The following is a 13,348-nucleotide window of genomic DNA, read 5'->3' on the forward strand; positions in this document are numbered from 1 at the left end:
AAAGTTCGGGTCCTTTAAAGGAGAATGAAACTCTTGGAGGAAGTTAGCTTGTGTGAAAACAGAAAAATCAAAGAATAAGATCAACAAAAGTTTGAGTAAAATAGGACTAGCATTTGAATGTCGATATCACTAATGCTATGGAGATCCTCCAATTGGCAATGCGACCAAGATCTATGATGTCACAGATGAACAACTCTCCCCTTTTGGACACTGAAAATATACCCCAAAACATCTCTTTTTGCTCATTCTAATCATATGACAAACGATTCATCAATGATATAATGTTGTGAAACCTCTGTACTTGTCCTCTCATAAAGAGAACACCTCACCTTGTGATAGACTCCAGTGAAATAAGTACTAAAGTAGTGAGGGAGTTGTACGTGTGTGACATCACAGATCTTGGTTGCATTGCCAATGGGAGGATCTACATGGCATTAGTGATCTCAATATTCAAATGCTCATAACTTTCTTATTATTCATTCAATCTTCCTCAAACTTTCAACAATATGTTTCTTTGATTTTTCTCTTTGATATGGATTCAGCTGGTTTCAAGGGTTTCATTCTCCTTTAAGTGGCACAAAAATGAACAGTATATCATTATATGTTTTAAATCAATGTTTGATAACAATTCAGCTGATCAAGTCATTTTAACGTTATCTCTTTTTTTTCTGAATATCGCATAGATTGAAAACATGACCGTTAACACTGTTGCTGTGGGCGGAGAAGCAGATGGCCAGCTCGAACTTTTAGCTGTTCACACCGGCGGGGATTCCTTCTCACACACCGACAAGTCCAGCGAAATATACTTGTCTTTCTTCAAGGCTGCTGCAGCTCAAATGAGTAAGCCAACTTTAGTTTCTCAATTTCTTTTATTTACTTTTTTTTTCAAAGAAAGATTTTTTTGTCTAAAATCCAACACGTAAACAATTCATTCATTTTGCACAAATATGATAAAACAAACATGTTCAAAACAGCTGTAGGCCTACATGTGTTTTGCTATCTAGTGATAAAAGTTATTATTTTTCAGCCTCCTTACTTTTTTTTTACATATCTATCTCTTGATCTTAATCGCAATCACTCTTTTTAAGACTGTTTCTGGTGTATTTCTGGTGTATTTCAAGTTTTTCCATATTTTCCACCCCTCTCCTCATCCAATTTGATATTTTTGCTTACGTTTTCAATATGATTACATTCTTTACAAAAGTTATCGTTTTATAATGTTGCACAATATCTTTTCAATTTCAAAATCTACTTTTTCTCAGCTTATATGTTTCTATTTGCCCCTACAAACTACCATCAGCTAATATTTATCTTCCTTTAACATACAATGTTAGGATAATTATCAATGCTTTCAAATGCTACTTAATTTCCTTTTGTTTGGCGATCAAGTATGATGAAATACTGTACATTCTTAAATTCTGAATTATCTCTTCATTTCTTCAAAACGCGAATTTTAATGACAAAAGTATCACTAATATTATTTTCTCAAATTGTTAAAATATAATCTAAAATCTAGGTGAATAAAAACTCACATAAAAGTAAACAGGTTTTGATTTTCCTTTTCGTTGCATCTATTCGTTCTTTAGCCGGAGGGAAAAGTAAGTTTGACTAGACCTCTTTAGATTTAATTTCGCTAAAAACAATAATGAAGCCAAATGCCTATTATATAGTCATTATAGTGTTTGCCTTTTCAGTTTTAATCTGTGCTTGCTAACATATTTTGGAGCAAATGCCAGTTTATTTTGTTGCAAGTTTTGCAGTGATATCTACTATGATATTGGTTGCATGGATAATGCATTTGTACGGTTCGCAGCAAAAAAAGTATCATTGTTTAAATGTATACACAGAATATATTTGGAAATCGTTATCAAAACGTTGTAACACATAATTAAGACATATGCATAAGTTAAAACCTCATTGCTAAGCACTGCATGCATTGATTTGCTTTTTCAAATTACTTTTTGTTGCACTTTTTGACACTTCACCCATCGTATACAGGAATTATAAAAACAAATCTGATTCATTAGATTACCCAAACAATATACTTTATATACATACACTGACAATATCGTTTGATGACCTAACTGTCAAGACAAAATCTCCAGTCAATATGTATCGACATTTTCCACTGGATACTTATAGGTATGTTATGTTAGTTACTAAAAGTAAAAAATTAAAGGTGTTGTAGACAAAGAGACATAAATATTTTTTCAAGGCCAACCTCTTTTCAAAAAACTTTTCTCTCTCTAAAAAAAAGCGTCTGAACTCTGTCTTTGCTTCAATCTTTGTTTGCCTTTTTTCTCTCCAATCATCTTAGCAATGCATTACGTTGTGTAGAAGTCAGAATTTTGCTGTTTTCTTTGAGGGCAATCTTTTGCTATTTTGTCAGACCCTTATTCGTCCTTCTTGTTATAAAGCATACTGGTAATAATGGTTTGCAATCATGGTTATGATTAATGGATATCAAAGATAGGAATACCGAGGAGTAGAGAAGCCTCTTTTATTACCGTTATCAAAACTTTTCAGTGCAAACAATAATTTCGAATGAACATGGCACTCTCATTAACACAATTATCTGGTGTTCATTTCATGCAATATTATTTGATTGCAATATAATGCTAATCGCACACTCCATGTACTGACTGACATACGGTCAATTTGCGACTATTATGGGATATATTAAAAACGAGGAAATATGTATTGGCACAACCAGTCTCCATCTTGCGTTCTTGATGCGAATTGTCTGCGACCCGCATATCAAGATACTGCGACAATGATATTATGGAATGTGGATTCAGTCTTGTATTTCTTACGATACAGACGATCGCCACTACAATTTGCCTCTTACCTATCTGTATAGTCCCACAAGCTTGTACGATCTGAGGTAAGATCTTTGTAAGACCGTTGTACGGCCGCTGTAAGACCGCTTTGAGACCAGGAAGACCGTAAGTTGTGAGCACGTTGCCTAGTCAACTTGAAGGTTTAACCAACGTATTTCGTCGTACTTATACATGTATATGGCATTTATTTCCTCTCATCATGCACTCTTTTTATAATGACAACTGCCTTTATTTGGTTAACAACACGAAATGATTACTTGAAACAAATAATTCGATTTCTTGAAATGTTGTGTTGTTAACAAAAGACAACCATTACTATCAAGAATCGAATGCTTGACATCAAGAAGACAAGAAATGTGATTAAATTTGAGAATCGCTTGTCAGAAAGTTGTTACGCGAACGTCGTCATACGCAGGCTAAATCTTCCATGTCTGTAATTTGTCATAAATGATGTCCATATCACCTCATACCCATAATCGCAATAAAACCACCTGTCATCCTCTCTATTTTTCAAATTTATAGGTCAATCCCAGGTCAGTGCCGCCATCATTGACGCCGACTTTACCTCCATCAATCATCGAGAAACTTTCACCAACAAATTTCACTTGGACGACGCCCTCACCGGTGGACTTAAGATAACCATTGCCTACATCTGGTCGCTCAGCCCCGATGATGTCTTCTTTCTCCTCATCAGTCCGGATGGTCGGGTGTACCACACCAATATGGTCCCTGCCCGTTTTACCTCGGATCGTGTCTACAAGCAGATTAAGATCGATCTTAAGGAAGATGATGTTGTGGTAAGAAGGACTTTCATAACCTTAAAACCTCATTCCAAAGAGGGCAATACCATGTAGATCTTTTAAAGACCATGGAACTTTCTCGATATTTCAGTGGTCTTCCAATGATGAACTTTCAATAGTATATGCGGTCATTCACAATTCAAAACCGAGCTTCCAATAGTCTTCGTGGTGTTCATGGGCTTGAAAACCGTTTGAAATATCAAAACAGTCTTTTAGAGGTCTTTTAGGAAAACTGGCCTTCCGGTTATCTTTAGCGGTCTCTCGATGAGGTCTTGTTTAGTCTTTCAATGATCCTTCGACAGTCTCTCAAAGGTTTTGCGGAGATCACTGAACAGCTGAAAGACTCGTGTGAAATCCATGTTAAAGATCATAGAAAGACCAGGAAAGTCCTTATAGGAAGATTGCTGAAAGATCATTTGTTGCATAACAGATCTCTGACAGACCAAGGGAACCATTAAAAGATCATTGTTTGATTTTGACAGGTTTGATTTTGACAGGATTTTGGTGCCAAAATTGCACTTCTGCTAGAAATATCATTAAATAAAGCAAATCTATCATCAAATGTTACATTGTTGTATACAGTTAAACAGGGTCTATATGCGAGCAGTGAGGTATGCATTGTACGTGAACGAATAGGAAAATATGTGCTGATTAAATGTGACACCCATTGAACATAAATCAATTGACAAACGCTGTTTCTGAAAATCGATGTCACACTTTAAAAATATGTTGTTATTTTCACGACAGGCTGGTGAATGGACACTGAATGTAACAAACCAAGGTTCGTTTCGAGATGATTTCAACATCGTCATCCAACCACGTGTTAAAGAGGGGGCCACGCCCATATTAGCCACAGCCCAGTGGGCGGTACCTTCAGTAACCCCGCCCAACAGACAGATCCTCTACGTATTTGTTCAACAAGGTTTGTTTAATTCTAAAGAGAAATAAACAATGCTTTCTAACAATTACTCTCAAACAAAGATAAGGTTTATTATAATGATATAATAGTTGATATTGTTGACGAACGCTTGTGATCATGTTGATGCTGGGGTATTCCTGAAACATACTTGGTTGCGTCTTTTACTTCTCTGTAGATCTTTAGGATTATATTGAAATTGTGATTTATCATTTTGGATTTATTCCCATCTATATTTTGTTTGATTGACTTTTATGTTAATCTGTCGTCTAACTGCAAACGAGCTAATCTGGTCCCTATTCACACTCTTCTCGAAGTGAGGCGATCTGACTGAGATTAGCATTTTTAGAGTGGATTTTAGTTCACCCCAGGAGAGACTATAACTTGCACAATTCACTACAAAGGGATTGATCCCTAAAGTATCACCTCGAGAGGAGAGTGATTAGAGACTGGAGTAGCTCTTTTACATTGAAAGAATAAAGGAATATAAATCGTACTGCCTACATAAATGTAAACAAAGTCATCTCACTGGCAACTGTCTTTTTGACATTAAAGGTCAAGTCCACCCCAAAAATATGTTGATTTGAATAAATAAAGAAAAATCAAACTAGCATAATGCTGAAAATTCCATCAAAATCGGATGTAAAATAAGAAAGTTATGACATTTCAAAGTTTCGCTTATTTTTCATAAAACAATTATATGCACATCTCAGTGACACGCAAATGAGACGATCGATGATGTCCCTCACTCACTATTTCTTTTGTTTGAAATATACAATATTTCATTTTTTACAGATTTGACAATAAGGACCAACTTGACTGAACCATATACAGTGCGTCCCAAAAAAAACTATACACTTTTGAAATGGCTGCCAAATAAAAAGTATATCACTTTGGGGGGAAAGACTTATACAAATGGAAAGCCGATAAAGTCATCTTTCAAATGACACCAAAATGTTGGAAAACTATTCATGCTTGAGTAAGCACTACCCGCTTAAACAAAGGGTATGAAAATTAGGGTGGGCAGGAATTAGCCTTTCGGTTTCTTTCAGTTTTTGAGAGGCGAGTCCCTTGGAACTTGCAAACTTGAGGGTGTTCTGATGAATTGATGGTCATTCATTATCAATTTAAATTGTTAGAGCAAATTTCATGAATTATCAAATTGAAATTCCATGCATGAGTGAGCATGAATTGCAATCTTTAGTGAAGCATTTTAACTTACAATGTGGGTCTCAGCAGTGTGTTCATTGGAGTCAGGAGAATAGGGGTAAGAAATGACTTCAGTGTGTGAAGTAAGCTGATGGGAAAAGGGTCAACAGAACGTTTAGCCTCCCTCCTACAGGTCCGTCCCTCCCCCCTCCTGTTGAGATTGAGACTGATTGCTATTACATGTACGCATTAAGTGCAAAGCGGACTGTCAATTTGATAATAAATTCTGAAAATTAGATCATCAACTTTTATCTATCAATCATTCAATCAACAATCTGTTAGTAAATAAACTCAATCAATGTCATCAATCAGATATTCACCTTTTTCAATAAATTATCAATCAAAAATTCAGCTTTTTCAATAAATGATTTCATAAATTATCATAATTAGTCAAGTTCTTAATAAATCATTCAATGGAAAAGAAAGACCCATCAACCATCAGTCACTTGGCATTTTAAGTTTTAAATACCAACCAAGAGAAAGAAAGGGGTGGAGGGCGGGGTGAGTACATGACATGTAATTTGTAAGAGAACACAAAGAAGAATGCCCCTTTAACCCAGTCTTACCCTATCTCATCCCCTTGCATGTAACAGGTACCATCACATTACTCTGACTCTCACAAGCACACTTGCTAAGATCCACATAATAAACGAAAAATGCTACACTAAAATTACAATTCCTGTTTACTCATGCATTACATTTCAATTTAGTAACTCGTGAAATTTGCTTAAGAAACCAAAGCGGATCTCCATTTATCAGTAATTTAGCATAACACCCTTAACTTTGCAAGTTCCAAAGGACTCACCTCAACAAAAAAATGGAATTAAGGCTAATTCCTGCTCACCCTAGCAAAGGCTAGTCTCTCAGGAGGGGTGAAAGGGGTAGAGAGAGAGAGGGGGGGGGGTTAAGTGTTCTGTTGACCCATATCCCGTCAACCTACTTCCCCCACCTCAGTCCTATCCCTATTCTGACTTCCATGAACACATTGCTGAGATCCACTTAAAAAGTGAAAAATTGTATTTCATGTTCACTCATACATTAAATTTCAATTTAATAATTCTTAAAATTTGCTCTAAAAACCTAAATTGATAATGCTTGATCATTGATTTATCAAAACATCCTCAACTTTGCAAGTTCCAAGGGACTCGCATCTCAAAAACTGAAAGAAATTGGAAGGCTAATTCCTGCCCACCCTAATTTTCATACCCTTTGTTTTAGTGGGCAGTGCTCGCTCAAGCATGAAAAGTTTTCCAACTTTTTGGTGTCATTTGAAAGTTGACTTTATTGGCTTCCATGTATGTAAGTGTTTTCCCCCAAAGTGATATATTTTTTATTTGGCAGCCATTTCAAAAGTGTATAGTTTTTTTTGGGACGCACTGTAGTATTAAATAATACTAATTCCACATGTTCATGGAGGAATTAATCGTTGTTTCACTTGACAAAGAGGAGAAAATTAGAATATTTCATATAATGAAATACAAAATAAATAATGAGTGGATGATGTCATCAGTCTCCTCATTTGCATACAGACCAGGATGTGCATATAACTGTTTTGTGAAATTAAGCGAAACTTTAACATGTCATAACTTTCTTATTTTACATCCGATTTTGATGAAATTTTCAGTGTTATGCTTGTTGGATTTTTCTCTTTTTATTCAAATCAACTTTTTGTTGGGGTGGACTTGTCCTTTAATAATGCTAAACCCGAAATCTTATTTTGTTACAAACTATACAGGTGACACTCCTGTAATGGAGGCAGATGTAAGGGCTGTGGTGCGTCTGAACTCAAACGCCAGAGAAGAAAATACCGTTACTATCATCCCTCATGATGACGGCATTGGAGCGGATATCACAAAGGATGATGGGATATATTCAGCTTATTTCACGAGTTTCTTAGGGAAAGGGCGCCATGGAGTCGAGGTAAGGCATCCACTTTCTGATTGTTCTTGTTTTGTTTGTCATAATGATTGGATTTTTTTTAAAGCCGCGGTTATACTTTGGACTAAACAATAATCCAGTCAACACTTTTATGGAATAACGTATGTAATCATGCTCATTAAAAATCACTTTTTGCTCTATTAGCCATTTAAAAAAAGGAATTATGGGATGAAACCCTCAGATTGCCAAAAATGATTTTTTTTTTAAATCATTATAATTGAATTTCCTTCCTATCCAGTTATTTGATATTTTTAGCATGCCACTTTTATTTGGCCTGTTACACTAAAAATATACAATCAGAAAAAGAGCGTTTTCAAAAAAAAAAAAAAAAGCTCACAACCTTACATGTTTTGACCCTGAGTGTTGTTTACTTTTGAAAAAGTAAAGTGCTAATTTCACAAACTTTAAGAGCTCATGGCTTCAATTCAGGTGCTGATTTTAAGCACTTTGGTGTTCAGTGTTCACCTGAAGTGCAGTCACTACATTGCCCCCCCCCCCCCCCAGTGATTGATTTAGCATTTTATTTTTAGCGTGTAGTGCCCAGACATTTTACTTTGTTTTGATTGTTTTCTTCATTTCACTTCTGTAGGTTCATGTAAGTGCAAACCACGAAACGAGACTTTCTAAAGGCGGCCTCGTCGGCTACGGAGCGGCGTCCAATCCCGAATTCGCCGCCGAAGAACGCACCGTCGTCGTAGAATATACGGGCGACTTTCAACGAGAAATCACCGGTGGTAGTTTTGACTGTACCTCTACAGATTGCGGAAACAGTAAGAATATATTTCACAAAGTACATATAGAACAAAGTTCAACTAATTATGCACACCGTCTCCCTTTTCCGAACAAAAAACTGACAATTTTGAAACACTGTCGCTATTGTTTTTCTGCTCAGATAAAATATTTTTAACGCAGAATACTTCTCGACATATTCATCTGCGGTAAAAGACAAATAAATAAATGAATGACAGCCAGAAATCTTCTCAGTTTCTTTTTTATATAAACTTGATCCTTTTGCGAACATGACCTTGATCCATTTCCCCTTTTATTCTTAACTTAAAAAATTATCGTTTTTTATGTCAATATTTACGATAATCTTATATCCTCTCGTAGCTCGTTCTATGATAAATTCAATAAAGTGGACAATAATTATTACAATTAATGTGCAGATTGTTTTCATAATAACTTAATACAATTTTGTTACAGGTTCTGTTGATCTTTACCCCCCTGGTCGCATCACCGACCTGAGTGTTGCAAGGGTCCATCAAGACTTTGTGGTTCTAAGATTCAGTGCGCCTGGTGATGATTTAGCCGCTGGTTCTGGTGAGTAATCTCTACACTGTAAAAACGCTGTTTACATTTTCAAGCAGGTTGTTTAAACCCGTCACTCTAGCATCAATTGTTTAAAGTTTGAAACAAGTTGTTTTATTTTTTTTAACAAGATGTTGAAAACGTTTAAACAATTTCAAAAAAAGTTTACACAATTGTGTAAAAGTTTGTTGTTAGAGTGACAGGTTTAAACAGCGTGATATTTTGTTTTACTGTGTAAATGCAAAAGAGCTAGTGTGGTACCTAATCACTAGTCGTTTTGGAGTTGGATTTACATCGTTTGACAGTGCATTATAGCTCTTTCTGGAGTGAAAATGTCTAAAATATACACTGTTCACTCGAGAAAGAACTATAATGCACTCTCAAAAGATGTAAATCCAACTCCAAGGTGACTGGGCCCCCTCTCACACTAAGAGAAGCGTGATTAGGGACCAGATTAGCTCTTTTGCGTTTTGAGTATAACCCTCGATTCCTAATGGGAAATCAGATAACAGGGAAGAAAAATAAATAGAGCAGAATATTGTGGTGAAAATTTGAAAAAAACGGACAAGCAATGAAAGATATGGCTGTATTTCAATTGAGATCTGTAAGACTCTGTAAATTTCGGATTGGCAACTGGGTAAGTAAATTATGAAACATTCCCAAAGGCTATGTACTCAATTATCAGGGATTTGCGGTTTCCTCATAAGTACTTCTAGCCCTGAAGCAATAATCAAAGTAGGATACAGGTATATGTTGCATATTGCGTTATGTTCTCATGAAAGAAAATCGATTAGAATTTGAAGAAGAACCTTTGGAAAAAGAGGAAAAAAGAGGAAATGAAATGAAAGAGTAGTCCTTGCCTTGATGACATGAATGTGCCTCTATAATTTTAACAACTTAATTATGACTGTTATTTGTTTTACTTCCCAAACAGCTACAAAATACGTAATCCACTATTCGACAAACTTCACACAAATGACCAAGGATTTCCAGTTAAGTAACGTAGTGCCTCCTCATTGGATACCAGACTTTACTCAGCCAAGGCGACCGGGAGCGGTGGAAAAACTGACAGTGTTGTTAAATCATACAGGTAAAAAGTGATGAATAATTTTTGAGGGATGATGTGATCAATGGTGAACATAATTTGAATCTGAGAAATGATCTCTATTTTATATTGACGGAATCGTTTTACGTTCTATATTTATCATTTTTAATGAAATTGTTAAAATGAAATTAAATATATATTAAAGCAAATTTAGGTACCTAAAATGACTTCACTTTGATTATTTCATTGACGCACATGTGCTAAGGATAATATCACAAAGAAAATATAAATAATGGGGTATATAAAAAAGTGGATTGCATGTAGGGAATCATGGGAAATTATGACTATTTTACCTTTTTTTAGTCATTCTGTAAACATAATACCCGTAGTTCTAATAACGCCACATAATTAACTATGACTAAAGTTAACTCATCTGCGTTCAATTTTCGTCTTCTTTTGCAGCTGAAACAACACTCATATTTGGCATTGTCGCCATCGACGACGCCGACAACCAAGGCGAACGATCGAACCTCGTCACGGTACGGTTGACGCCCAAAGCTTCACCGCAAACGGGTTTGCCCCCAGCTGCTATCGCTGGTGTCGCGTTGTCGATGTTCCTCATCGTCTTATGTCTACTCATCGTCGGTTTGCTTTATATTTGGAGACGAAGACGACCGCCATCGAAAAGTGAATGCAACGGCAAACATCCAGTATCTGTATGACAAGGAGAGTCCGATTATTGTTGAATTTTTATGAACCACCCTGTACATATATATATATGGATTCGTTCAATTTTCATGAGCCACCGTGTACAAGCAACTGAATGCCTACCGTTGCATCGTAAATTTGTCGCATTTTTATGATCCACCTTGTACAAGGCGTCGGATGTGTTTAGTTTTTATGAACCACCCTGTGAAAGTAGCTGGATGCCGACCGATGCGTTGTAAAGCCGGAATAGTATTTGACACTCGGTGACATTACGAATCGTATGATAAATGACTTTGTCTATTTTGAGTGTTGTTGGCAATATAAAATCGGCTTGTTCGTGTCCTTTTGTCTGTGGTCGCCGCGTTGATCTGTATGAAAAGAAACATGGACCCTACTAAGAAGAGTCTGTGCAATAACGTCGTTACAGACAGGGAGATTGTTATAAAAGGAACTGCTTGATGTTTTACCGACACAATCAGTTTTATAAGACAGTTGCCATAGTAACAGTCAGATATCTGGGTTCCTCGGCCATGTTATTGATGATGATACGCTCTCCGGTAGTACAGCAAGTTGTGTGGACTACATCGTGATGCAACGTTGGTGGCAGCAAACAGGGATCGAGGTTTGAGACTGTGTCGTCGTGATTTTTTTTTTGTAATGAATTCGGCATGCTGCTAAACAAACAAAAACTAATGATAAAAATGTCATGCTGGAATCAAAGTGAAATGGCCGCGTAGTATACATGGAGCCTCCTTCGAACTTTACAAATAGAATAATGAATCGACATTGAGGCAGCGAAATATGGATCCTTATTTCCCGATATACTCTGACGTAGTTCGTCGCTGACTGTGATTGAGTAATTACGAACTAATGTGGTGGCACCAATTATTGTGGATGCAAAGCACAGACTTGCCGTTGCCATGATTGCTGACTTTGTGTTGCGGTCATCAAATTTTCATAGATATTTCGAAAAAAATAAGCCAGTGAAATAAGGTCCTACCATCCTACAGACTGGCTATAAAATTTGATCAAGTGAGATTTAGATGAATATTTTATTCTACTAATAAATAGATGAGACAATCAATTTTATGTTGCCCTATTTCTTTGAAATGTTGTTGCAATCTTTAAACCGTTTCATAGTTTAATGTAAACTTTGAAACTATTTTCAAATTACTGTATACCCGTGTAATGAGACAAGTTGACAATATTCAACTGGGCACCCCCCCCCCCCCTCTTACTATGCGTTTCTATAGACCTACTGTAAAAAAATACTGTTTAAAAAAATAAGCACGATGTTTAAGCCTATGCTCCTTTAAACAATTGTTGATTTCTTTTTATCTTTTTAAATTGTATAAACTTCATGTATTATACACATGAAAGTTTAATCATCTTGTTCTTAAAGTTTAAACAACCTCAAAAGTCTAAACACTAGTTAAAGTGACGGGCTTTAAAAAACGTGGTTGAAAATTTCAACAACGTTTTTATAAGTCTCACTCACACCTAAGCAATCAATCCAAACCGACCATTCGTCACCATTGATATTTCACTATAGATAATAATTATAATTGTTTTGGTTGGTGTGGATATCGTTTCCAGGTGTGGCTGTGACACCATAGCATAGCAAGGGGAATCTCTTTCTCCAGTTCTCAGCAAATAATTACATATACAGTATATAAGTGTTTTTTCTGTAAATCTAACATAAACAGATTATTGCCAAAGTATTTGAAGCGTTATTGTGCATTAATGTTGTCTATTGATAATAGACTTTTCCTTTTTTTATTGTAAAAAAAAAAACGATCTGCTTAATTGCCTGGTACTATGTAATATACAGACATTGAAATCGAATGCCAATGATATGTAACTTTTATCTTTTACGTGAAACAAAACAAAAGGTGTCGTGACACATAACATGCGCCATATTGCTATGCTTTTTTTAAACCTTATACTTATGTTTCTTCGCTCGGTGTTCATGGTAAAGTTATTATGAATATTACTTTGTTAGAGCAAAATAATGTATTACTGTGAATCAATCGCAAATGCTACTTTCCCTTTCTAATGTGAGCTAACTTCATCATACTTTTATCAAACTTTACTCGTCGAAATATTTATTTTACTTAGGACCTAATTACCTACTCGATTAAGCCTGTAATTATAAGAATAAGATATAAGCAATAAGACTTAGATATTCATGTAGCGCCTATATTAAACATGCTCAACGTTGTTCGAAGCTCAAATTATTGAAACGTGAAATGATTCAAATCAGGCGAATTGTATATGTTCATTTTTCTGTATGGCGACACGCGTCTTTCCATTTTTGTTAAAGCACATTAGCACATAGTGGGAATACGTTAATAAATAGGGTTTCGTCTCATTAAACTTGTGAACAAAAGAAAACATGCGATAAATGTTAAAAGCCACCGAAATCATTTTAATTAATTGTTTGGTCTTTGATATCTAGACCCCGTCTTACAAAGAGTTACGATTGATCCAATCAACCACAACTATGGAAAGCCAGCAACGTCATCATCTAACATGCATGTTTGTTCAAAATAGTTCCTAGTTATGCTGTATAGTCATACATTCA

At 35.7% G+C, this 13,348-nt stretch overlaps 1 protein-coding gene across 1 annotated transcript in view; it reads left to right on the plus strand.

The window, feature by feature from the left end:
- Positions 1-13,053, plus strand: part of LOC129283187 (calcium-activated chloride channel regulator 4A-like) — a 59,230-nt gene extending 46,177 nt beyond the window's left edge. The window contains exons 9-16 of the mRNA XM_054919022.2: positions 684-840; positions 3,363-3,637; positions 4,388-4,562; positions 7,501-7,685; positions 8,293-8,473; positions 8,907-9,023; positions 9,946-10,101; positions 10,519-13,053. Of these exons, the coding sequence (XP_054774997.2) occupies positions 684-840; positions 3,363-3,637; positions 4,388-4,562; positions 7,501-7,685; positions 8,293-8,473; positions 8,907-9,023; positions 9,946-10,101; positions 10,519-10,778 (1,506 nt within the window). The 3' untranslated portion in view covers positions 10,779-13,053. The remainder of the gene's footprint in view (positions 1-683; positions 841-3,362; positions 3,638-4,387; positions 4,563-7,500; positions 7,686-8,292; positions 8,474-8,906; positions 9,024-9,945; positions 10,102-10,518) is intronic.
- The last annotated feature ends 295 nt before the right edge of the window (positions 13,054-13,348 follow it).

The sequence above is a fragment of the Lytechinus pictus genome, chromosome 19 (assembly GCF_037042905.1).
Source record: "Lytechinus pictus isolate F3 Inbred chromosome 19, Lp3.0, whole genome shotgun sequence".
NCBI classification, from domain to species: Eukaryota; Metazoa; Echinodermata; class Echinoidea; order Temnopleuroida; family Toxopneustidae; genus Lytechinus; species Lytechinus pictus.